The 26,137-nt window shown below is 39.8% G+C and overlaps 2 protein-coding genes across 3 annotated transcripts; both read left to right on the plus strand.

Moving 5' to 3' along the window:
• The first annotated feature begins 3,595 nt into the window (after positions 1–3,595).
• On the plus strand, positions 3,596–8,403 carry rpl24.L (ribosomal protein L24 L homeolog). Of its 2 annotated transcripts, NM_001093723.1 has the most exon segments (7): positions 3,622–3,682; positions 3,826–3,901; positions 5,368–5,478; positions 7,198–7,334; positions 8,115–8,172; positions 8,276–8,285; positions 8,287–8,393. In NM_001093723.1, coding segments are annotated over 7 exon segments (420 nt in total). In that variant the 5' UTR covers positions 3,622–3,677; the 3' UTR covers positions 8,310–8,393.
• A 2,836-nt stretch (positions 8,404–11,239) lies between these two features.
• Positions 11,240–25,553, plus strand: nxpe3.L (neurexophilin and PC-esterase domain family member 3 L homeolog). Its single transcript, XM_018246979.2, has 6 exons — positions 11,240–11,915; positions 14,974–15,183; positions 17,338–18,089; positions 19,481–19,554; positions 22,497–22,694; positions 23,754–25,553. The coding sequence occupies exons 2-6, from the start codon at positions 15,031–15,033 to the stop codon at positions 24,296–24,298; spliced, it is 1,722 nt and encodes a 573-aa protein (XP_018102468.1). The 5' UTR covers positions 11,240–11,915; positions 14,974–15,030; the 3' UTR covers positions 24,299–25,553.
• The last annotated feature ends 584 nt before the right edge of the window (positions 25,554–26,137 follow it).

Below are 26,137 nucleotides of genomic sequence, written 5' to 3' on the forward strand. Positions count from 1 at the left end.
GAATGGCTAATTCAAAGCAACTTTTCAATTTGTTTTCATTACTCATTTTATATAGTTTTTTTTACATTATATGCATTTTTCAAATTGGGGGTCACTGACCCCATCTATAAAACAAATTATTGTTACTTTTTGTTACTCATCCTTCTATTTAGGTCCTCTTCATATTTCAGTCTCTTATTCAAATTAGTGCATGGTTTGGAGTGCAAGTGTTTGGAAGGTGAACAACCCCTTTAATTTAAAGGTGAACAATCCCTTAAATGGCTCAGTGAATATAAAAAGAGGCACTAGGCATAATAACAGTATATAAAATAGACACTAGTAACAACCCGATAAGAGTAAAGGTATTTAAAGAGCATATAAAGTGATGTATAGCCAGGAAATGGGACTGTATACTATATATTAAAATTGTTCAATAAATTGTGACTTTCTAAAAAAATCATAATCATCCAACTTAAAGATTTATCAAAAAACGTCAGTGTGGGACCCCTGGAAAACAGACCACTCTATTGCTAAAGTGACATAAGGACCATCCGAATAACAGCGTCCACCATGAGGACTACACTGTGAACCAGAAGCACCATTAAGGCCCATGTGATCCAACAGACCGGCAGTGAGGAAAAAGACATCCGCACACAGCCGTGACTCCGGACCTCTGGCAGATCCACCCAAGGTATTCTAGTAGACAAAAGAGATCACAGAATAGATTGCGCTTTCTTTTGAAGGCACTGTTCCATCCGACTGCATTTTAACCATTTGTTAAAGTGGACCTGTCACCCAGACATAAACATCTGTGTAGTAAAAGTTCTTTTCAAATTAAACATGAAATGCAATTTCTATTATTTATTAAAGCATTCATAGCAGTTGTAAGCTCATTTAAAAGTCTCAGCTGTCAATCAAATATTGTCTGCCCCTCCTCTATGCTTTACAGAGTCCAATGACTGCAGCACACTGTTAGTTATAGTTTACTTTCACCGTTGTGGTTTTATTAGACTTCAGAAAGGGCCCTGTGAGGCCGGAAACGTTGGCTTTTTTTGTCTACCTGCACAATTGAGCTAATAAAACCACAACGTTGAAAGTAAACTATAACTAACAGTTTGCTGCAGTCATTGGACTCTGTATCGAATTCTCCTGACCTGTGGCAGGTTGGGTTAATTACTGCTGAGCACCTGGTCCTCAAGGATTTTGCACTAGGTTGAGCACTCTAATATTATGTGGAACCTCCTCTATGCTTTAGGCATAGAGGCGGGGCAGACAACTACTTTCGCTTTCCATTCAGCACTTCCTAAATGTCGCTGCTCTCCACACATTCCCCAGTTCTCTTCACCTTTTAATTGTGTAGTCAGGGCATGGGGATGGACGTTGGGTCCCCCATTCTGGTGCACAAACAAGATTTTGAGATGATGCAAGGCTTGCCTTAAAGGAATTGTTAAGTGTAAAAATAAAAACTGGGTAAATAGGCTGTGCAAAATAAAAAATGTTTCTAATATAGTTAGTCAAAAATGTAATGTATAAAGGCTGGAGTGACTGGTTACCAGGCAGTAACCATTCAGAGACTTGAGCAGGGGCACATGGGTCATATCTGTTGCTTTTGAATCTGAGCTTAATGCTGAGAATCAATTGCAAACACACTGAACAGATATGTACCATGCGGGCCCCCTTCAAAAAGCAGGAAGTAGCGTTCTGGCTATTATTAGTCACTCCAGCCTTTATACATTACATTTTTGGCTAACTAACTATATTAGAATGTTCACAAAATGGCTCCTGCCTGCTTGCTATAATTATAAAGTCCCAGACCAAAGAAAACAAGATTTGAACTTTTATAACCAAGAAATGACTTTGCTCATGGCTTGTTGTCATGTTGTGTTTACACACAACAGCAATTTCTACCATTTCTGATTCTGCCTACGTAGTTCATATAGTTAATATATGCTATATCTGTGATCCGTCTCTGGGAATTTATGGGAAATAAAATGGAGTGATTGAAATCATTAAAAAATGTTTCTCCATTGGAGACTGCATTTAGCTGGATTTGAGCAGACAGTATGTCTCTGAACACCTCAGAATTCATTCGGCTGCTTCTGTCCTGTGTCACATCATGGATAAACACTAGTGTCCCAGTGCCACTGGCAGCCATGCACGCCCAAGCCATCACACTGCCTCTGCCATGTTTTACAGATGATGTGGTATGCTTTGGATCATGAGCTTTTTTCTTGCCATCATTCTGGTAGAGGTTGATCTTGGTTTCATCTGTCCACAAAATGTTTTTCCAGAACTGTGCTGGCTTTTTTAGATGTTTTAGCAAAGTCCAATCTAGCTTTTCTATTCTTGATGCATGTTGTCTGTTTACAGCAACATCTTCCACATACAAGCACCCCCTCAAATCAATTCCAGGGCTTTTATCTGCTTCATTGATAATGGCATAACGAAGGAATTGCCCACACCTACCCATGAAACAGCCTTTTGAGCCCCTGAAATGAAGTGATTGTGTTTAAAAAAGGCTTTAGTTTCTCACATCTTTATGCAATCTTTTTGTTCAACCCACTGAATTAAAGCTGAAAGTCTGCAGTTCAACTGCATCTGAGTTGTTTCATTTAAAATTCATTGTGATAATGTACAGAACCAAATTTAAAAATAGTTGTCTCTGTCCAAAGATTTATGGGCCTAACTGTAGGGTAGAAGCATATATAATACACAACGGCCATGAATATCCTGTAAATGATATCCTTATAAATGCTTTGTGATGTCATTTCTGTCACATGATTCTTGAAACTTGTGTATTATAATAAATAAAGTTCCCCCTTTTGAAAAAATATGAGGATATTATAAGTCACCTCGAAGTTCCACGACCTGTAAAAAAAGCATTTGACCTTTGGCTTCATGTTTTTATATGGTCATGGAGCTCCTTGGTGACTTAATATATTTATAATACACATAAGCCACGAATATCTTGTACATTATATCCTTCTAAACGGTGACTAGTGATGTCATCAGTTATAAACTGTGAGTAGTGATGTCATTTTTGTTTGAAAGGGGCCCCAGTGAATTCTGATGGCGGCCCTGGCTATAGCCAGAAAGCTGGTGTTTGTTAAACGGGTGGTTCACCTTTACGTTAACTTTTAATACATTATAGAATGACCAATTCTAAGCAACTTTGAAAGTTTTTTTTTTATATAGCTTTTGAAGTTGTCTCTGAATCAGTTGGGCAGCTGATAAAATCTTCAGTCTGTACATCTCTGTACATCTAGGCACCTGTAGCAATCTAATGGCAATGTTTTCAGTTAAAGGCAAGCAGACATTCATTAAGGGTCTTTAACATCACCATGCAGCATTACAAGTAAAACTCCTGAACGTGCATAAAATGTAGTGGAATTTCTGGATGAGATTGTGATCGAGGAAAGCCTGCCCGTGACTACGAAGAAAAGTCAAGTTTTAGGAACTATCGGTGCAGATACGTTTAATCTACAATATAATCCACACATAACTAAAGCGAACTTTCATTCTGTGCAATGAATAACGATTGCCCTGTTGTTCTGCTCTTCTATGTCGTACAACTGTCTCAGAATGACTTCCTGTCAGATTTCTGTGTACTTGTAGCGAAGGCACAGCGCCCCGCCCCTCCCTATATATAACCCGTTACCCAGAATCCTCTCTTCCTCTTCGCCATCGTAGCCGGCGCCATGAAGTATGTTATACTTTAGAAGCAGTCCCTATTTTACTAATCTGTTGTCATCCTTTATCCCTGAATGTCTATTTGTGCTCCCGGTGTCATGGAGTCCTTGTTCGCTGCTTCTCGGTTCCTGACTTGTCTTTATTTTCTCTCGGTAGGGTCGAGCTGTGCAGCTTCAGTGGCTACAAGATCTACCCGGGGCACGGGCGGCGCTACGCCAGGACTGATGGAAAGGTAAGGCGTGAGGCTGTGTAGAGTGGGGCATGGGATAGTGGATCTGACTAACGTGCTGGCGGAAGTCTACACATGCCGGCCTGAGAAGCGTTCTGTTCTCTGCCTGCTCAATGTTGTTATAGGCCCCAGGCCTGCGGGGATCTAGATTTGTCGCTAAGTACATTCAGTGTGCCTCTCGAACTGCGGCCTTTCACTTGTTCTTGCTAAAGAGTTACCGGCAAAACTACATATTGAGTTACCGGTGAGGTCCTGAAAGCTGTAGTTCAGCAACTAACTAGACTCATAAATACACATGAAGAGCATATTTGTGACATACTACTACCTAGTGTATCTGCCTTTAATGATACAGATCTGTGTCTCATCATAATTAGCTAAGCAACTGAGCCAGCTTAGTATACTCTGCACTCTTGTATGAATTCTCATCTATAACCCTAAGAATTACTTTGTTCCTAATCATTGATTGTTGAGATGATTCCATCCCATTTTGATGCATTAAAGCAGCATGTTTTGCTGCAAATTCGTTTAGTTTGAGGCCCCTGTTAGCTTTGTGTCTGTAACTCATGGGTTCAACGCCAATAGGAGGCAGTCGGTTGGTTAGCAAACTTAATGTTATTTAATATTTATGTTTAGTCATTGACCCACTCTAGATCCCATGTTTTCATAGAACATGTGAGCGATTGGAATTCAGTTTTTTTTGTGCTTAATTGGAGATAGGTAGAAAACAGATGTGATTTGTGGCTTGCAGCACGCCTATGAAATCCTCTAGCACAAAGTTGTACTATTGCTTAGATTGTTTTAAGGTTTTGAATTTAAAAAATGTTGTTACTTGACAGTCTGCGGCAACAGTGGCTGTTGTCACTGGTAGGGAAGGGGTAAATACAATAGTGGTGTTTTAACTGGCGACTGGTAGCTGACAATCTACTGCGTTCTGCTTCTTGAATGTGTTGCTGACAGGCAGAGGATCAGCCCGTTGGTTAAAATGCAGAGGCTATTTTGCCACTAAAATGCTCACTTTAGCACTTCTGCCAGTGTCCAATAGCCGGTGATCCCAAAAAAAAGGCCAATCTGCCTAGCATCTGTTCCCATACAGCTATATGGGAGACATGTCGGATGAATTACTCTTCAAATTAGCTTGCTTTGGCTAGCTGGAGATAGGGTTGTCACCTGGCCGGTAAAAATGTTGCTTGATTACAATGTTATTCATAGGGAAAAACCATCAAAACATAGGAAGGCTGGTATTTTTTTCTAGTTAAGGTGGAAACCCTATCGTAGGTTCAACATCATTGGTGGGGATACGGCTGTACTGCCAACAATGACCTGTATTTTGAGGTTTAAGGTCACTATGAAAAATGGGATCCCATAGCATCACATCTTTCCCAAAGCACAGATAACCAGTTGAGTAGCTTGTAGAAAGGTTATTATACAGTTTATTTATTCAATGTTCTTTATTTTTTTTTTTTTTTTAGGTTTTCCAATTCCTGAATGCAAAATGCGAGTCCGCTTTCCTTTCAAAGAGGAACCCTCGTCAGATCAATTGGACTGTTCTGTACAGACGGAAACACAAGAAGGGGCAGTCAGTAAGTAGATTAGAACAGTTTTTTAGTTTCTTATAAAGACCATATATTAAGATGGACACCAGGAGCAAGAGTAGTGTAGATCAGTGGGGAAAACCTAATCCATAGGTCAGATTTGGTCTCAGAAGCCCGAAAGAATGCATTAGCATCTACTTATCTATTGGTGCCACCCATCAGATCTGATGACCATATATTATTAGGCAATGTAGCTGAAGGCATTCAGTTTGCCCACATCCATTAGCCCATAGCAATCAATGTAATGTTTACTTTTAAACAAATGGCTGTTAAATGCTAACTGCTTGGTTTCTTTAGGTGCTAGACCTGTATCAAGCTTTGCACATTACTTAAACCCCATAATCTTTTGCAACTAATTTTAAGTATTGGTATGATTCTAACACAATTTGGTTCCTAAACCTGTATGTTTGAGTCCCCAAGAAATCAAAACAGTGTGTTACTGGCCTCACTAACTTGTGATAACTGTATTAGCATGTTCTGTCTTTGTTAAACCTTTTTTTTTTTTTTAACTTTAAATAGATGTTTGGCTTAAAGGGGTTGTTCACCTTTGAGAACTTTTAGTATGATGGAGAGAGTGATATTCTGAGAATTTGCAATGTGTCTTCATTTTTGATTATTGAAGGTTTTTGAGTTATTTAGCATTTTATTCAACAGCTCTTCAATTTGCATCTTGACCAATCTGGTAACTAGGGTTCAAATTACCTTAGCAACCATGCATTGATTTGAATAAGAGACTGGAATAGGAGAGGCATCAGTAATAAAAACTAACAATACATATAATAGGACAGGATTCTGCCTTTTTCAGCAGGATTCAGATTCGGCTGAATGTTTCTGGCCGTACCGAATCCAAATTTGGATATGCAAATTGAGTGGGGGAGGGAAGTCACATGACTTTGTCACAAAATTTGCATATGCAAATTAGGATTCAGTTCGGTATTCGGGCAAATCTTTTGCAAAGGGTTCGGCCGAATCCAAAATAGTGGATTCGGTGCATCCCTAGTATATAGTGATATTCTGAGAATTTGCAATTGGTTCTCATTGTAAACTGGAGATCTGCTGAATAAAAAGCTAAATAACCCAAAAAACACAAATTTTTAGCAATCTGAATAGAAAGATAAGTAAAAAAAAAAAATAACAGTAGCAATAACAATAAAATTGCAGCTTTACACCGGATATGTTTTTAGATGAGGCCAGTGACCCCCATAACAAAGCTGGAAAGAGTCAGAAGAAAAAGTCAAATAATTAAAACAAATTCGAAAAAAAATAAAGACCAATAGAAAAGTTGCTTAGAATTGGGCATTCTATCATTCTATAAGATGCTAAAGGTTAACTTAAAGGTGAAATACCCCTTCAAAGCAAGTAATTAAACAAGCTTGAACATTGTCTTACAATATAAATGCCTGCATCATACTTTTCATTTCTGAGCTAATATTTTAATATTCCTCTAACATTGCTTTGAAAAGCAGCAGCATTGTAAGCTTGTCTGTAAAACTGGTAGTGTGGCACCACTGATACCTGTGTCTAGCTAAATATTTATTCACCCAAAACTAGATTCAAAATGTGATTTAACTAGTTTGTTGAAGAGGCTGGCACATTTAAAGATGGCTCTAGATTATGCAATTCTTTCTTGTATCCGGAAAATTTAATTTGCATTTTAAGAGTGGGCTGCAGGAGTTTGGCATTGATAAGTCTGTTTTGTTTTAACAGGAAGAAATTCAGAAGAAACGTACTCGCCGCGCAGTGAAATTCCAGAGGGCTATCACTGGTGCCTCTCTGGCTGAAATTATGGCCAAGAGAAATCAGAAGCCCGAAGTACGAAAGGCTCAACGAGAACAGGCAATTAGGTAAGATTTGACAGCCTTTGCAAAGACCTTCCTTGTCAGTTTTTAGTTCTGCTATACTGGGATAGATATATGTATATGTGTATATCATTTTTATATATTTTTAATACTGAATATATTTAGAAAACACAAGTGTCCTGCCTATCCCTCTAGGGGATGATTGGCTCATCTAATAAAGCATAACTGTTGCTTCCCTTGTTGGAGAGCATATAGCCAATAACACTTAAGGCAAATATCTGTTTAATAATCAAACTATAACGGTTTAAGAGTCTGGGAACAGGCTAACTGAGATCCATGGGGAGGGCTTGTGCAGTCAAAAATATTTTGACTGTTTTAATAACAAAAACCTATATGGTTTTTATTTCTTAAGAGGCAGGAAGATCAAGGCTACTCCATGTTTGGCACATTAGATAGACTACTAGTTCACAACCCCCTCTTTTCTCCCTTTGTCATGGTTAATGCTAGCAGTAGACTCGTGCAGGACAAAATGCCCCTTGAGAACAGTGTTTAGAATTATTTTCTAAGGCAACGTTAACTTTTGAATCCCCTTATAACAATTTTCAAATACTTTGTGTCTTTGCACTGGTCTGATCATTTTCAATGTAACACGTTGGTTTTCAAAGCTATAAACAGTTTGACAATATGATTAATTACTTATCCTATTATTTATAGAGTTCTGACAGCTAGGTCCTTCGTTATGGCCCATGGAGTTGTTTGAGTCACTTCTTGTACTGTTGCTTTGTTGTTGGACACAAATAATTGTTGGCATTTGTTTGTTTTTAGAGCTGCCAAGGAAGTAAAGAAGGCTAAACAGGCAACCAAAAAGGCTGCTCCTGCAAAGGTAATGTGTTGTGTTCGAGCATTGGTTGCCCTAAGGGCTAGTTTAATGTTAAAGATTGTTCTTTATTTCGTACATAACTAATCAGTTTCCCCTTTTCTTTCAGGCTCCATCAAAGTCTGCACCTAAGCAGAAAATAGCCAAGCCTGTAAAGATGCAGGCTCCCCGTGTCGGTGGAAAACGCTAAATGTACTTCTTCTGGACATTCTAATAAATCACTGTTTTGAAAACATATTTGTCAGTTTTTAGTGGCTGGTATTTTGGCTCTTGATTACTGTTCTGATGAAAGCAAATTATGCAGTGTGGTAGAATTCCTACAAATGGAGAGATGAAGTAGAAGCTAGGTATAGTGCTGTGCAGTACAGATACTCCCCTCAGCCTTTGCTTTATTATAGCCAGACCCCAAAACGTTTATTTTTTTTTTATTAGTAATTTTTTTTTTTTTTCCATGAGGCTGAAACCACATGGGGGGTTGAAAATCAGCCCCCACATGGGCAGTAGCCTCCTGTTAAGGAACCACTGTCAAGATTTGGTGACTGCAAAGTCTTGGTGTTTCTTTGACTAAATCAGAAGTGTTCAATAGGGATGTAGCGAACTGCCGATTTGGTGTTCGCGAACACCGGCAAAAAATGCGAACGTTCGCGAACTTCGAACACCCGCTAAAATCGTTTGAATCGAACGATCGAAGGATTTTAATCGTTCGATCGAAGGATTTTCATTCGAATCGAACGATCGAAGCCATTCGATCGAATGCTTACAATCGTTCGATTTTTAGCGGTCGAAGGAATTCGAATGGTCGAACACAGTTTCCTTATGTGAACAGGAGAGAAGACTACTGCCATGTAGAGGCTGATTTTCGGTCTGCCTTTTTCAGCCAACTTCAGTTCCCATGTGGCAATAGCATAAGTGTTTAAAATAACTGTTGAAAGGCAGTCAACATACATTTATAAATTTAGGCATATCTACTACATCTCACAAGTCTGTTCCCTGTTCATCCAGTATTCTGTTTGGCCCCGGAGTGTGAATTGGTGCAATTTGACTGTCCATATTTTTTAGTTGACAACCAAGTAGTTATACTGACCCAGTACGGCTGGACTTTAGGGCAGTCCCACAGCGTGTGTAGTAACGTAGCAACATTCACTTTACACCTTATGCAGTTGGGAGTCGGGGATAGTTTCATGACAAACAATCGATGTACAGTATAATATGCTCTATGTATTAAATACAATTGCAATAACGAATGTTTATATGAGTGTGCCACTATCTTGGGGGTTGTCAGAACCCACTCCCATTGATCATCATGTATGGTACCCAGGTCAGCCTCCCAAGCATCCCTCGCCTTGAGGTCTGTGTCAACATATACTGGTTTGCTTAGCTGTTTATATAATGTAGATATTTTCTTTTTATGATTAGTTTCCAAGAGTGCATTGACTATTGGGGAATTTGCAACCACTATACCTTTGTCCTGAAACTGCCTAGTCAAAATTACATTTAGCCTATGGTGAGTCAGCCATTGTGTGCTAGGGAGATCCCTTTCCTCCATCAAGCGTGGCATTGGTATAACTTGGTCATCAGCCCAAATGTCTTCTAGGGTATTTATATTAAGTTCCAGCCAAATTCTAGGGGGGCTCACCAGGGCAAGTGCAGGGAATACCGCATTATGCCATATAGGGGTCTGCGGGAGATAGGCCACATGATTCACCATCCTATGTGCCAAATTCAGCACGGTACCCTGAAGCTCCAGTAGTGGTGAACGGGCCTTCCGTGGCTTCCTAATCAGTACCATGGGCCAGACTGTAGGAGGGTGCTGCAATACCGTTGACCATAGGTGATGAAGCGGGGGAGATAGGTCCTGGTGTATCATAGGTAAGATATGTGTAAGACTGTCCATATTTGATCATCTTGTCTATCACCTGGATTGAGAGACGTGCTTATGTGGCTAGATGAATTCCTCATTTATGAATAATTTAAAACAATGATTTTGATCCCACATTTGGGTCAGATAGTCCTGCTCATACAATAAATGAAACTCTCATAGGCTGGGAGCTCAAGTTTCTAGGCACAGCGAATGAGTTTTGCATGATGAAACCTAAATAAGTGCTCTCCTAATCACTTTTCCGACTTAAATTTGTTTTTATTTTGTTTCTAAGATAGATTTTTTTTTTTAAGTACATTTTATGTAACACAACCAAACAACATATTTATAATTGGTGCCATCTACAGTGTACATGGTCAAGAAAGATCACTTACACCGCTACCTGTTATCTTGAATAAACTCTGGCAAACAGGAAGTAAGTGGCAGACAGGAATAGAATGCTGAGGATGTAACCCTAGTGCTTAATGGAACAACTGCATAAGTTGCCTGTGCAAAATACTAAATGATTCTAATATAGTTAGCCAAAAATGTAATGTATAATGACTGGATGTCTTAACATAATAGCCAGAAACCAAATTCTTGCATTGCAGCTCTCTAACTCTGAGTTAGTGACTATGGGCAATAACTGTTTAGTTAGTTTGCTTTTCATCCTCAGCATGCAGGTCAGATTCAAAAGGTTACGACCCATATGGTCTCTCTTGGTCTTTAATCGGTGGAAACCTAGAGAGCTGCAAAGCAGAAAGTAGTGTTCTGGCTATTATGTTAGAGCAGTGATCCCCAACCAGTAGCTCGTGAGCAACATGAAGCTCTACGAACCCTTGGATGTTGCTCTTAGTGTCAAAAGCAGGTGCTTATTTTTGTAATTCCAAGCTTGAAAGCAAGTTTTAATTGCATAAAAATGAAGTATAGTGCGAAGTAGAGCCTCTTGTAGGCTGCCAGGTAACATGGGGGCTACCAAATAGCCCATCACAGCCCTTATTTGGCACCCCAAGGGACTTTTTTATGCTTGTGTTGCTCCCCAACTCTTTACTTTTGACTCACTAGTAAAAAAAGGTTGGGACCCCTGTTAGACATCCAGTCACTCAAGCTGTTATTCATTACTTTTTTTGCTAACTATATTAGAAACATTTTTTATTTTACACAGCCTGTCTTTATTCACTATTTATTTTTTAATATCACATTCCTTTAATGTGATATTATAAGGAATTGCTATATATCCATATGCTCACAGGTGCTGTTATCACGAGTCACTCATTATTGGGCTGATAGGGGGCTCTTTGGGCCTCTGCATTTTTTAAATGGCAGGGCCTACTTTGAACCCAAGTCCATCCCTGGTGCAAACTCATTGATAAGAATACCCATGACCACATTTTCTTTCACCTACCCTGATAATAAAGGATAGGCGGAGCATTGTTAGTAAGTATGGATATCAATACAGCTCTACTTCCACACAGACAAACGCTCCGATGACATGCTCTGTAGCCCTCCAGCCCTTCTTTCATTGTGGTCACAGAGTATGTGCATGGCCCCTGCCCATTCGTCTATAGTTCCAGCAATTTTATATCCATGTCCCAAAGAGCCAAACATTGTCAGGGTGACTGAAATCCCGGCCCCTCCTCCCCAGAGGCGGGGCTTGTTATTGTTCTGCTTGTGAGGCCTATCGGTTCCCTACACACGGATTAAGGGTTTTAGTACATAATTTCAGTGTAGCACGGACTATTTCTACCGATAGTACGTAAGTAGCGGCTTGAGGGTGTAATGCAGTCATAATGGGCACCGTGCAGTCAACTCGCGTCAGGACCGGAGGGGAAGGCATTTGGCTCGGTACCAGCATGGCATCATGTCCTGTGTCAGAGCGACTGGTGGAGAGGTGAGAGAATGGTCCTACTGCTGCTGCTGTATATTCCCTCCTCCTGCTCTGCTGTTGTGGGACTCCTAGGGGTGCGGGAAATAATGCAGCGGCATCTGTATAACCCGGGATGGAACCCTGTATCCCTGACCACACTGGGGACAGATGTCTACATATAACTGCCTATATGGCATTTTTAAAACTAGTTACCTAGGCTAGTGTTTTTAGGACAAAATGCACCTGCCCAGGATACAATATAATGCAGTGCTGCCCCACACACTCCTTGCCCTTCCCATACAGACTTACAGATGTGCATTCACACTAGAATACCGTTTTTGGGGACCAGCTGCTTTTACACCAGAGCTGGGCAAAGGCAAGTCCCAATTTACCCCACTAACCCCTAAAAAATGTGGCTAAAATGCAATTTTTTATATACTGAACCAGCATAAAGTCTCTGCTTGTCAATAGCAGCAATGATCCAGGACTTCAAACTTGTCAACAGGGGGTCACCAACTTGGAAAGTGTCTGTGACACTCACATGCTCAGTGGGCTCTGAGCAGCTGTTGAGAAACTAAGCTTAGGGGTCGTCACAAATTATTAAGCAGAAAATGAGGTTGGCCTGTAATATAAGCTGATGCTACAGGGCTGATTATTAAATTCTGATCCTAGTTGCACTGGTTTCTGTGCTGCCATGTAGTATCAGTATTAATTACTAATCAGCCTTATATTGTGACATTTATATTCTATGTGTACTGTACATTGTGAGTGGGTCCCTAAGTTCAGTAAGTGACAGCAGCACAGAGAATGTGCAGTGAATCAGCAGAAAAGAAGACGGGGAGCTACTGGGGCATCTTTGGAGACAAAGGGCTTAGGTTGCCTTGGGCTGGTACAGAAGCCCAAAACATAATTTACAACATTTCTAGCTACTTCTTTAGTTAAGCTTTAGTTCTCCTTTAAGCATGTGCCTCTTCTGCCTACACCTATGGGGGCATTTCTGATTTAATTGCTGCTTTGTACATTTAATAACGTCCTGCTTGATTTATATGATGTATGAATACTAGGGATGCACCAAATCCACTATTTTGGATTCGGCCGAACCCCTGAATCCTTTGTGAAAGATTTGCCCGAATCCGGACCCGAATTTGCATATGCAAATTAGGAGTGGGAAGGGGAAAACATTTTTACTTCCTTGTTTTGTGACAAAAAGTCACGCTAATCCGAATCCTGCTGATAAAGGCCGAATCCCGAACCGAATCCTGGATTCGGTGCATCCGTAATGAATACGATTACCTAAAACAACAATATTGCTACCTGCCAAGGCTCCACTTCAGACGATTCTAGCATGCTTCTTTATAGGTCTGCTAATCGGCCAACCTGCTAACCTTTTACAGTAGTCAGGTGATATTAGATGTTAAAGTCCTATGACCTGTATAAAAGCTTTGTGCCGTTATATCCTGGTAAATGGTGCTTAGGGATGTTGTAAGCAATGCACGTGTCACATGACTCACTGAAACTTGTGTATGGTATAAAGTAATGTTCTCCCTGTTATGTAATATGAGAATTTTAGACGTCATCTCACCTTTTGGCCTTGTGCTTTTATATTCTCATGGACCTCATACTCTTATATTTTATAATAGCGGTACACTACTCCATATAGAAAGGGGCAGTTGAATGCAGTTGTATATCTTTGGTCATTATTTGGTGTGTGTTGGAGTGGCACCAGTGGTGTAACTATAGAGGAAGCAGACCCCGCCCAGGCAAAAGGGGGGCCCAGACCATGGGTTCAGCTTCCTCTACAACTGCAGATTTGCAAACCCAGTGCCTGCATATGTGCTTAATTGGAAGGGAGAGCTGGGGAAGCTGGTCCCTGCGCAGGCACGTGTGCCCTCAAGCAGGTTGGGAGAGCTGGGCCGGGTAAATTGCAGTTGCCGCAAGGCCCCTTTGACTGTACAGAAATATATGGAGTTGGAAATAGTGGTTTAGTGAGTAAAGTACATTTATATTGACTATTCACAAAGGTTTTAACCATCCTACACAATGATGGAGTGCTTGAACCTCATGCGAAAATCCCTTAGGATCAGGTGCTTAAACAGTAATTAATCCAACCTGCCACGGGTAAGAAAAATCATATACAAAGTACAATATACTGCAGCACAGTGTCCAGTGAAGAGCTTTTCAGCAAGGTGATTTTATTAGCTCAAAACATATGAGCAGACAAAGAGTGGCAACATTTCGGGCCTCACAGGACCCTTTATCAAGCCTATAAAATTATACACTGTTCTGTGTTAAGTGTGAGTTGTGGGAAAGATGTTAGGGGGTGTTGGGCGGGAACAACTGTGCCCATCAATTGCAATCAAAAGTTTTATAAGTGTCCCAATTGTGCTCAAGTCCATTCAATTTACAAGGGACGGTTTCTTGGTAAAAATGCAAAAATTCCATCCATGCTCATGATTGTGTCCAAAATTGTAAGTGTATCCAAGGGTATACAAGGTTTCTTTTCAAAAGAGTATATCCTTGTATAGACCTTGTATATCCTTGGATACACTTACAAGTTTGGACACAATCATGAGCCTGGATGGAATTTTTGCATTTTTGTTACCAAGAAACTTTTTCCTTGTAAATTGACTTGAGCATAATTGGGATACTCATAAAACATTTGATTGCAATTAATGGGCACAGTTGTTCTCGCCCAACACCTCCCACAATTTTCCCCACCCACAACTCACATTATTTAACACAGAACAGTGTATAATTTTATAGTTTGATAAAGGGTCCTGTGAGGCCTGAAACATTGCCACTCTTTATCTGCTCATACACAGTGTGCTGCGATATATTGGACTTTGTAATGGTTTTAACCACGGCTTAAAATGAACAGTTGTTATTGAGCACATGGATCACCAGTCATCTATGCATGTGTCTATATGACCACAAAAATTACTGTTCAGAGGCTGCGACAGACTGCATAATGCAACCCAATGTTGATTGTTGTGCCTGCCTTAATAGAAACAACCCTAGTTGAAATGTCTTTATTAAATAACATAATTGTGACTGTCGTTTTTGTTTGTTGATTTATTAACAGGATAGCAGAAGATGAATCTGAACAATAGTCAGTCATTGCTCATATGTCATCTGATGTATGACTGTGCTCTGCCACGCACTTCTAGGTATAATATGGATGTGGAAGAGACCCATGGAAATGCGGTGTTCCTATATACAATTCCAACTATGCTCTGCAATTCTAACTGGATTAGCAATCCTGGTGTTAGTTAACAACATCAGTCAGATAGAGGTAAGTTTTTTTAAAAAAAAATGTACATGAATGTTATTTTGAGTAGAGGCCAATGTATTATTATTTGACATCAAAATCTCTGGTTCTGTCCTGTGTGTGCAGATCATTTCAGGGGGGCAGGGAATACACAAGGCACCAAAAAACTTTTCCTGTCTGCCTGCCTTCAAAAAAATTCATAACCAGGGGGGAAAATTCTGGATGCCATGGCTCCCCCTGGTTCTATCTGGTTTACAACTCCCAACTTTCTTGAACTCAGATGCTGGGGGATGTTGTTGTTCAATATAAATCTGCAAAATGGACAATCCAGGGGCACAACTATAGAGGAAGTAGACCCAGAGGGCCCCAGTAGGTACACACTGCTGTGGGGGCATTGAATAAAGTAAAACATGGGACAATTTTGTACTTTGCTTACTATAAGACACTCCCTCAGGCAGCATGAGTTAACATCACTTTTTCTTTTCACACAATCCTTGAAATAAAAGTGGAATGTTTACTGGGTATATAAGGATGTTTTGCTTTGATGTTCCCTTGATGATCAGCAGTTTTGCACTATTAATAGTAGCCCCTATTCAAATAGTGTTTTAGCAGTACGAACAACCAAAACGCATTAGAGGACTTAAACACCATTATAATCTATTGGGTGTTAAAGCTCAGTAACACCACTGTCTCTGAATCATTAAAAACAGTGCTGGTACAATTTGAGTTTTGGATATTTGCAGATTTCTAAACTGGGTATAGACCTGATGAATGTAAACATTGGATGTTGTAATATCAAGCAAATCATTTACTCAAGGTCAGGGCCGCCTTCAGAAATCACGGGGCCCTGTACCGCAACATTTTCTGGGCCTCCTGGTCCCGCCCACCTCAAGCCTCACCCTATATCTCACCCAACCCACACAGACAGAGCTTAAAACATTAAACCATTGGTGGCCACCCCCCCCCCCCCACACACACACATGTTATAAAAAGTCATTGGTGATCAGAGGCCCCCTGCAAGTAAAAAAAATACTGATGGCCTGGGCCCCACACAAGTTGTTAAAATCCACTGTTGGACCCTCCTTTCAGTTTAAAAAAAAAATTGGTTGACAGCCCCCCCCCCAAAAAAAAAATAGCTTGCCAGAGCTAAGGGGTGCCCGGCCATGCTTCACTTACTTGATAAGCCGGACCCCCATGCTGTCAGGGTGCTGCAAGCTTCAGAGAATCCCATACGTGCATGATTTTATGCTAATCGGTTCTCTGTATCCTCATTGGTTGATTAAGTTTAAGTCCCGGTAAAGCTGCATTGGGATTGGATAGGCTGGAGGGGAAGATCCTACTTCACCTATCCAATCCCTGTAAACTTAATCAACCAATGATTATACAGAGAACTGAAAAGGAGAAAAACCATGCAAGTATGATCATGCACGCACCAGAGCTCCTGTGCTCTTTTCTGAAGATTTCAGCACGCTGACAGCAGGGGGCCCCAGCTAATAAAGTAAGTGAAGCATTGCCGGGCCCCCTTATACACAAATACCTGCGGGGGCCCGGTACAACTGTCCCCCCTGTGCCCCCCTGATGGCGGCCCTGCTCAAGCCATCAGGGGAGCATCTTGTAGAAAACACAAAAAGAACATCTGGAGTCTCATGGATAGTGCCTGATTTTGGCAAGACTAGACTGAGACTGCAGGGCAGATTTCTGGCAAAGGTGTGGATATGCATTGATATTGGCAGAATAAATTACACTGGTCTGTGCTGCCAAAGAGATCAAGTTTCAGTGGAGGCTGTGGGGAAGTTTTAGCAGTTTGATAATTTCCCTATACAACACTTGTCTGAAAAATGTTTCTATCTTTTAACGGTATATCTTTCTTAAATTCTGAAAATGTAAAAAATAAAGGCTTAACAAATTAAATACAATACAATGATGACAAAGTTCCAAGTGGTTTAGCCTCATAGCTTTTGTTAATGGCCAGATGAAAGCAGGTGAATATGAAAAGACCAATAAAGCAGCAGCAGGAACAGGGCTGTTGCTTTGTTCCCAAAAATAAACCATAAAACTTTGTATAAATATTCAGGAGGAAATTGTATGGTACTTTAAATAAATATTCTATTCTCCATTATCTTTTCGCAAATCATTGGAATTACATTTTTAATGCTTTAACCTTTGTGTTTTTGGCAGCATTTGTATCAAAGCACAGATTTAATACTGGGCCAGGCAGCCCCGGATCGTTTAGGACAACCTTATTCACCAGCAAAAAAAGAATATTTTTGTGACTACCAGCGACAAGTTCTTTCTAGATCAGAACATGAAGAACAGGAATCCTTACTTCAGTCTATTGAATGGCCTGGTCCACCACGTGGGAAAATACAATTTTTAAAGAGCAGCGATGCAACGCATAGTTGTTTTGTTATTTTAAGTTCTCAAAAAACGTTTGCGGTTGGGGACATCATGGAAGTTCTTGTGCGAGTGCGAGATTTTGAAGGAAGCCCAAAAAAATACGGTGGAGATTATCTTCAAGCAAGGATTCACACACCTATTTTGAAAGCTGGTACAGTCGGAAAGGTAGTGGACCACCAAAATGGATTCTACACAATATTTTTCACATTACTTTGGCCTGGCAACGTCACCGTGTCTGTGGTTTTGGTACACCCAAGTGAAGGCATCCAGGTTCTCCAGCGATTACGAGAAGAAAAACCTGACCGTGTGTACTTTAAAAGTTTGTTCAGATCTGGTGGCACTTCAGAAACTAAAACTTGCAATGTTTGTTTGTCAAGAAAAATACCTATATGCAATTATACTGACCTGCAGACTGGTGAGCCATGGTTTTGTTATAAGCCGGAGAAATTATCCTGCTCCAATCGAATCAACCATGCAAAAGGAGGCTATCTAAAAAAACTCTTAACATTTGAAGAAAGTTTTTTATTTCAAAGGTATATTAATTGTGCTTCTCTGTTGCAAGTTAATTTACATATATTAAGCGTAAGTAACACAGCTAAGACACTCTTATTACAGTTCATTTAGGTCCTTCTGGGCTTTCAATATGAAATACACTCTCATAAATGAAACATGTCTTCTACTTTTTGACACATGAATATAAAGCTTGAAATCCACTTTAAGGTAACACTAGTCTTTTCTTTGTATTGTGTCTTATGTGCTGATTTATTTTATTGTGCCAAGACAATATTGAAATGATTCACAGATTGATTATAATTTACATTAGTCCCTGCCCTAGTGGACCTTATCACATGCACATACACATATAGTAGAAGCCATTTCACCAGGAGCTGTTTAATCTGCTAGTATTTATTTTTGGAGTGTATGAGGAAACATAGTAGAAGAGCATAAAAAATCATTGCAGAAAGTGCTACATTATTCCTTTCTCAGCATTTGTTTCTCCTCATTCTGTCTTCATTCAGGAGTTGGGTGTCAGATCAATGTTCCAATATATCTTATAGGGTGGCTCCTTTTGCCTAGAAGATGTATTAGAGCTCACTCTAATAAAATCAGAGTCTGTCTGTCTACATACAGAATTTGTGCAAAACAGTGGCGTAACTACAGGGGAGCAGGGGGTGCAATTGGGCCAGGGCACGCACCCCCCGGCAGCTCGCACGCCAGATGTACAATTGTCCCGGCCCAGATGGTTGAGGTGTTATGGGGGCCCAGCCGTGCTTCACTTACATGGATAACCAGGCCTTGTTATTCTGTGCTCTGATTTGGTAGTGAAGTGTAAGTCCTGGTAAAGCCACATAGGGATTGGATGGGGGAAGTTTGAACCTCCCTTCCAGCTTATCCAATGCCCATGTGGCTTTACTGCGGTTTACACTTCACTGGCAAATCAGAGCACAAAAAAAAAAGATGAAGATACAGGCATCTGAGCCCCGAACTCTGCAGCTCACTCAGCAGGGGGCCCAGCTGAAGTAAGTGCAAATAAATAACTTATAGGGGCCCTGGTACCATTTTTTTTAAAACTTGTTGGTGCCCTGGCACCAATGCTCTTTTTTTAAAAAAAACTTGTTGGGGCCCTGGCACCAATGTTCTTTTTTTTATAACTTATAGGGGCCCTGGCCAACAATGTTCTTCTTTTTTTAAATAATTTGTAGGGGATCCATAGCAATGTTTGTTTGTTTTTTTTTAAACTTGTAGGGGGCCCTTAATGTTTTAGCACCTGTGCCTGTGTGGCCTTTGTACTGATGGGTGGGGAAGGGGTAGCGAGGGGGGCGCAGGAAATTTTGTTGTGCAGGGCCCCATAATTTCTGATGGTAGCCCTGCCTCTTATCAACAACCAAATGTATTCTCATTTATAGTTCTTTTGTATTTTTAGTGGTATAAACATCAAAGTACCAGTTTCGGCTAGTGGACCTGACACAGTGATGGTACACCCACGTAGGATGAAAGGTAAATGAAGTATTTTATCATCACTACACCTGCAGTGCTTTGTAAATAATTTTTAATTGTAAAAATATAACAGCTGGACTGTCCTCTCTACAATTTGTTTAACACAGGGGACAATATGCCTTGTTTTTTATTGTCCTTATGATGGCCATTTTTGTTCACTTCTGGAGATCACAAGATTTGGTCAATTGGAGAAAGAAGGCCAAAACTGAGAGGTGTGATTGTGGCAGTTTCGATCACCCTATCACCCAAAAAAAAAAGATTAGTGCCAGTATGCAGTGGAAGGCAGGATTCTATCAGTAGAAGTGGGGACATATGTAAATACCAGCCATATGTGGAGAAAGAGGTTTGAACAGTTAAAAGACCAGTAACATGATTTTTTATTTTTTTTTAAATTTAGTTTCTACTTAACGAAAAAAAAATACCAAGACAGTTCTAACTTTAGTTCTAACTTTAAATTCATAAGTCTTTATTAAGAAATTACTTACCGATACTCTGCTTGTGCTTCTCTTCAGAAACGGCGACAGGATGACGATCCATTGTGCAGCGCTTGATTTCTCCTCCCTGGATCGTCGCCCTGTCGCCATTTATGAAGAGGAGTGAAAACAGAGAATCGGTAAGCAATTTATTACAGAGAAAAAGAAATAATATATAAAAATTTGGATTATTTGGATAAAATGGAGTATATGGGAGATGGCCATTCAGTAATTCGGAGCTTTCTGGATAATGGGTTTCCAGATAACGGATCTCATCTATAATTAAATTCAATAAAATATGGAATACATATTTTCTAGTAAGACATTAAGGCTTTTTGCTCATGGGTATTTTGCTGACTATGACAGACAATGTTGCTATGAGGTGGAAATCACTTGCTTCTTTTGCAGTCTCCACCAAAATTACACCATTGTTTACCATAGGTAGAACTTTTCCCATTCATTTGAAAGGGAAGTAGCTGCATGTAGGGAATAACTACTGATGTACTTCTTTTATTGAAACCATTTTGTTCATCTGTCATAGTCTCATATGGTTTTTGTACAGAACCCAAGTCCACTAATACTACAGGCTTTTCCAGTATTTCCTGATCTAACCTAGTCATCAAAAAATCCTCAACAGTACAAGTCTCTACAAATTTATCGTTTGTAATTATATCATTATAAAAACCAATAATCACTGTCATTAATGACACAGATTTTTGATTTGCTGCTATTTATAGAAAGAGCAGTCCCTTCCCCAGCCAGAGATATACCATTGTTCTCTGGGCCTTTCCAAGTGCTAGGCACTAGAGTAGTTTATGTCATGGGATTCTGTCATGATTTTTATGATGTAATTTTTATATCTAAATTACACTGTTTACACTGCAAATAATTCACTCTATCATATAACATTTCATTCCTGAACCAACAAGTGTATTTTTTTAAATTTGTAATTGGTGTGTAGGCAGCCATATCAGGTCATTTTGCCTGTCATGTGCTTTCAGAAAGAGCCAGGATGGAACTGCTTCCTGGCAGGCTGTTGTTTCTCCTACTCAATGTAACTGAATGTGTCGCAGTGGGACCTGGATTTTACTATTGAGTGCTGTTCTTAGATCTACCAGGCAGCTGTTAGCTTGTGTTAGGGAGCTGCTATCTGGTTACCTTCTCATTGTTCTGTTGTTCGACTGTTACAGCATAACTGAGTGACTGAAGTTTATCAGGGCACACGTCACATGACTGGGGGCAGCTGGGAAATTGACAATATGTCTAGCCCCATGTCAGATTTCAAAATTAAACATTAAAAAATCTGTTTTCTCTTTTGAGAAACCAATTTCAGTGCAGAATTCTGCTGGAGCAGCACTGTTAACTGATGCATTTAATTTTTTTCCCCATGACATACCTATGTACCATGGTATACCTTAAATCTGTCTCGATTGTACTGACATTATCTAATGTTTTTTTCTTTACTAGGGTTTGTCCTATTGAGTCTTAATCATCATTATGGGTGCTACAGCCAGTATAAATGTGTTGCTGCATATGACCAAAATGAGACATATTTAAGTGCCTTATTACTCCCGTCTTGTGAGAGTGTTTGCTGGTACATGGATGTTTGTTTTGAAACAGGAAATATCAAAAACTCCTCTATTCCAGTGCTTCATTACACCATGTATTTCTAAAAAGTCTCTGGAAATCTGTTATGCACCATTATAACACTGTTTAACTTTTGTTCATTATTAAAATAATGAATACAGATTAATATATCTGAATACTGATGTTCAGGTCATGGTTTTATCAACACCATCATTTATAAGTGTTGCTTCAGAAAATTGTGCATTGCTTACAATAATATCATCAGAAACAGGGGTCTTACAATAAATTAAAGGGGTGATTCACCTTTAAGTTAACTTTTAGTATGTTATAGAATGCTAATCAACTTTTCAATTGGTCTACATTCATTTTTATAGCCTTCTTCTTCTGACTCTTTCCAGCTTTCAAATCGGGGTCATTGACGCCATCTAAAAACAAATGATCTGTAAGGCTACAAATGTATTGTTATTGTTACTTTTTATATCTCATATTCAGGGCTGGATTCCATGGTGCGGCGCCCCTAGTGCCGAACAGGCAACCCCATCTCCGTGAGCACGCTGTCAAGTCCCGGAGCAGTGGGGAACTTGGGTCGCCAGTGCTCCTCTGAATGCGACTAGGCGGCTTGCCGCCCCTAAAATGTTGCCGCTCTTGGCCCGGGCCTTTGTGGCCTAGCCACAAATCCGGGCCTGCTCATACTTCTATTAAGGCCCTCTCCTATTCTTATTCCAGTCTCTTATTCAAATCCACGCATGGTTGCTATGGAATTAGGATTTGCTGAATGAAAAATTAAAATGCTAGCTAACTCTATATCTAAAAGAGTTCAATGCACTGGTACATTCATGTTTTTACATAACATGTCAACAAAAACTGTCTTTTTTCTTATAGATAAAGCGTTCCTCTATGGTTCCAAGTTTGTGCCTTCTGGTTATTACTACCAGGATTTTTGGATGTCAAGTAGATCCTACATTCGACAGTTTAACAAACCTGAAGACATCACTAACTGTTTGAAAGGAAAGGTGGTCCACTTGTTTGGAGACTCAACAATAAGGCAATGGTTTGAATATCTGACAGGGGTTGTACCAGGTAACTAATAAACCTATTTTATTTTCCCACAAAGTAATGTCTATTCTGTGCCTTTTATCACCTACCAAGTGCTAATATCCTATTCCAGAAGCGACCCCTTGCAATTCTCTGGGCCATGCATTACTGACCTGTTTTGGTAAGAAATACAGCTTCAAACAGAGTCTTGGGTGTGTTGTTGTGCTTGAGGGTGGGCTGAAGTACTAAAAATCTGGAGGACAAATGTAAATGCTTCCCTAACCTATTGGGACTTTGTTTTACCCTGTAAGCCTGACTTCACTCCCAAGACTGTACTGATTGGAACCAGGGTCACTGAGTGACACAGGTCAGCAAATTGGAAGGCAGGGTATAACCTCAGACAGAGTAGGTTTTTACAGTCATATTGACATGTTTAAGTTGTAAATATGTTACTTGTCTGTGCCTTGACGTGCAGTATGTAGTAGCCTAACATTAATCTTTATGGTGAGGACAATGAGATCAACTCAGCTCTAGCTGACGAAATGGTCAAGAGGATATTAATGCAGTTATCCATATAAATCAATGGTGTCCCCTCTTCTGCCCAGCAAACTTGCGTGTCATTGCAGCGTAACCCTCAGCCCATATCAAGGCCCTGTCCTTTAGGACAGGCCTGGCCTGCACCCCCTGATGCTTCATTTAGCACTTTTCGCCAGATTTTGTTTTATATATATGGCTGGAGGTGTAGATCACAGTCAGAATGGTGGAAGAAGTGCTTGCTGAATGAGAACTAAGAGTGCTCCCTCTCTTGTGCCCCTTCCCTGAGAATTCATAAATGACCTCTACAACAGGAAAGCTATAGGTGATGTTTGAGGAGGCCCTAGTGATGCAGTTTGGGAGCTGGGGGGAGGCCTGTGGAGGGAACTGGGGTTCTTCTCAAGCTTCTGTTCTCCTTTAAAGTTGGTCATGCCTGCTGAAGAAGAAGGCAACTAATGAAACTGTTGGCTAAGCCTCCTTGCATGTTTGCCATCTGAAAAGAGAATCAGTCATCTTCTTTATGTGGTTTCTGATTATATATACATTTTGATCCTTCTGTGTCTTTTTCAGGACTAAGAACTTTTGACCTTGGAAGCCCTAAAAATGTAGGTCCTTTATTGGCTATTGATGGGGAGCATAACATAATGCTGAAGTATCGCTGCCATGGGCCTCCTATACGTTTCAGTACAGTTTCAAGCCATGAGCTACGATATATTGCCAATGAACTTGATGGTATAGTGGGTGGTCAAAATACTGTAGTTGCCATAACCATATGGTCTCATTTTAGCACCTTTCCTGTAGTGGTGTACATAAGGAGACTGAGGAACATCCGAGCAGCAATCCTCCGCTTATTGGAGCGTAGTCCTGACACATCAATAATTGTCCGATCTGCCAATGTTCAGGAGCTTGGGCCTGAAGTCAGCCTGTTCAACAGTGATTGGTTCTCACTGCAACTGGACACAGTCATGAGGTCTATGTTTGCAAGTCTCAATGTATTCGTTTTAGATGCCTGGGAGATGTCTCTAGCACATTATCTACCACATGCATTACACCCTAAGCCAATTATTATAAAGAATCAGATAGATGAATTCTTGTCATTTGTATGCCCAAATTGACTACTCTGGATAGTACTGTAAGCAGCAGTTGCAATATTCAGTATGTGTCACATTGTAATGGAGCTGTAACTAATTGGAGATGAAGGATCGCAAGCAGTGTTCCATTCAACACTTCAGTACGAGTTGAATTAAGGATTTGTGGTAGGCGGCAAACTATGCTGTATAATTTCAGTGTTATTATGTACAGTTGAAAGCAAAAGTTTGCGCACCCCATGCCAAACTTCATATTTATTTAATTTTGAATGTGAAAAGTAGGAATTTGCATCTGGCATAAATTCCACAAAGTGGAAATTGTGCCAGATTCAACTCCCCATTTTGCCACGATGATGCTCTAATTTTGGGAACAATGCTGCATTGTAGGGAGAAAAAACATGGCAATTGTATTGCACATACAATGGACCAATATGTAATAATCATTGTGCTAATTTGCAGATTGACAATGCCCTATATTAAATTCAGTAATAAATATACGGGATATGCTTCTTTTGCAGTTTGTTGTTGAGTTTGTTGTATTCTGGGGGGAAGGCACAAAAGACTTAAAAAAAAAATTGATGAAGCCAAATTTTGCATGGAAAGCCTAAACGATGCCATTAGTTGAAGTTAATTTACACTTATAGGTCAGTGAATACAATTTTTTATTGTGCTATTTGTACCTAACAAAATAATACAATAACATTTGTTTTACACAATGGACCTAGTTCACTAACTGGAGCATAGTGGCTGCGTCTAAAAATTCAAGTTCACCATGATTCTTCAAAATCGCAACAAGTTTTATGCATGCTGCTGGATGCAAGAAGTGTAGAAACACTTGTGCAGAAGTTGTGCTACTCATTCAGATAGGTGCAATGGTGGTGTTGGAGTTAGATCCAGGTACACCTAGACACAACTGCTTTGTGTTGAATTCTTGCTTCTAGTTCCTGTGCCTGCAATAATAGCCAAATACAGTATTTTAGGGAACCAAAAAAAAATGGTGTAAAATCCAGAAAGGCAGGAAAATTATATATACTAATTAGCTAAGACTACAAAAAACAATGTAAAATGAGGGAAAACGTATTGCAATTGAGGTTTCATTGTATACAGTATGTAGATTTGAGAAAGTTAGTAAAGTAGTATTTTTTTGTGAGCAAAAAGCCATAGTGGTCTAGTAACAATGTTCTAATAAGAAATGTTTTTAATGTTACTATGTGTGCCTTTTATATAGAGTAAATATAGTAATGTAAATGAATGATGCTGAATAAAGTTTGTATTTTTCTGATCCCACTGGTGTTGATTTGTTGGTTAGAGGAGTATTTATTAAACAATGAGAACAGCCTCGTTAGTGATCATTCCATGCATATATGACAAGGCCATATGTGGCCATAGACACACAGATACTATTGTACGAAACTAATTTTCGTAAGATATTCGGTGCGTGTATGGTGAGAGACAAGACGATATTGGCATATTGGTCGGCTCGTTAATCGGGCTCGCCAGAAAATTTTGATTGGGCGCCTTTGACAGCACCCCAACATTGGCCACTGTTGAATCGTCAGATAAAGGTCGAATTCTATTTTTTCTACCTGTATATCTGATGATTCAGCTCTACATGTTTGTATTTAAATGAACATCTCTCATGGAAAGATCGTAATTGTAACATCTATGGCCACCTTAATTCTTAAAGAAAGACAGACTACTATCCTGCACTTAAAGGAAAGAGCAACAATACATGTTCTTATATACATCTAAACAAAATTTCTGATTTAATCTTACTACAACTTTGTTTAGGGCAATATAAACCATTTACATAACAGTAATGCCTATTATCTATATTTTATCACCTGGTAGGCTGAAAATCATATG

This window comes from Xenopus laevis, chromosome 2L, assembly GCF_017654675.1.
Source record: "Xenopus laevis strain J_2021 chromosome 2L, Xenopus_laevis_v10.1, whole genome shotgun sequence".
Taxonomy (NCBI): domain Eukaryota; kingdom Metazoa; phylum Chordata; class Amphibia; order Anura; family Pipidae; genus Xenopus; species Xenopus laevis.

What these genes read in the sequence shown, in the direction of transcription:
- rpl24.L (XM_018245157.2), top strand. An exon ending in AACACAAGAAGGGGCAGTCA is followed by an intron (nt 5,479 to 7,197) that starts GTAAGTAGATTA and finishes TTGTTTTAACAG; the next exon opens with GAAGAAATTCAGAAGAAACG. An exon ending in AAAAGGCTGCTCCTGCAAAG is followed by an intron (nt 8,173 to 8,275) that starts GTAATGTGTTGT and finishes CTTTTCTTTCAG; the next exon opens with GCTCCATCAAAGTCTGCACC.
- nxpe3.L (XM_018246979.2), top strand. Translation starts at nt 15,031, where the DNA reads ATGACTGTGCTCTGCCACGCACTTCTAGGTATAATATGGATGTGGAAG. An exon ending in ACACCCACGTAGGATGAAAG is followed by an intron (nt 19,555 to 22,496) that starts GTAAATGAAGTA and finishes TTTTTCTTATAG; the next exon opens with ATAAAGCGTTCCTCTATGGT. An exon ending in TCTGACAGGGGTTGTACCAG is followed by an intron (nt 22,695 to 23,753) that starts GTAACTAATAAA and finishes TGTCTTTTTCAG; the next exon opens with GACTAAGAACTTTTGACCTT.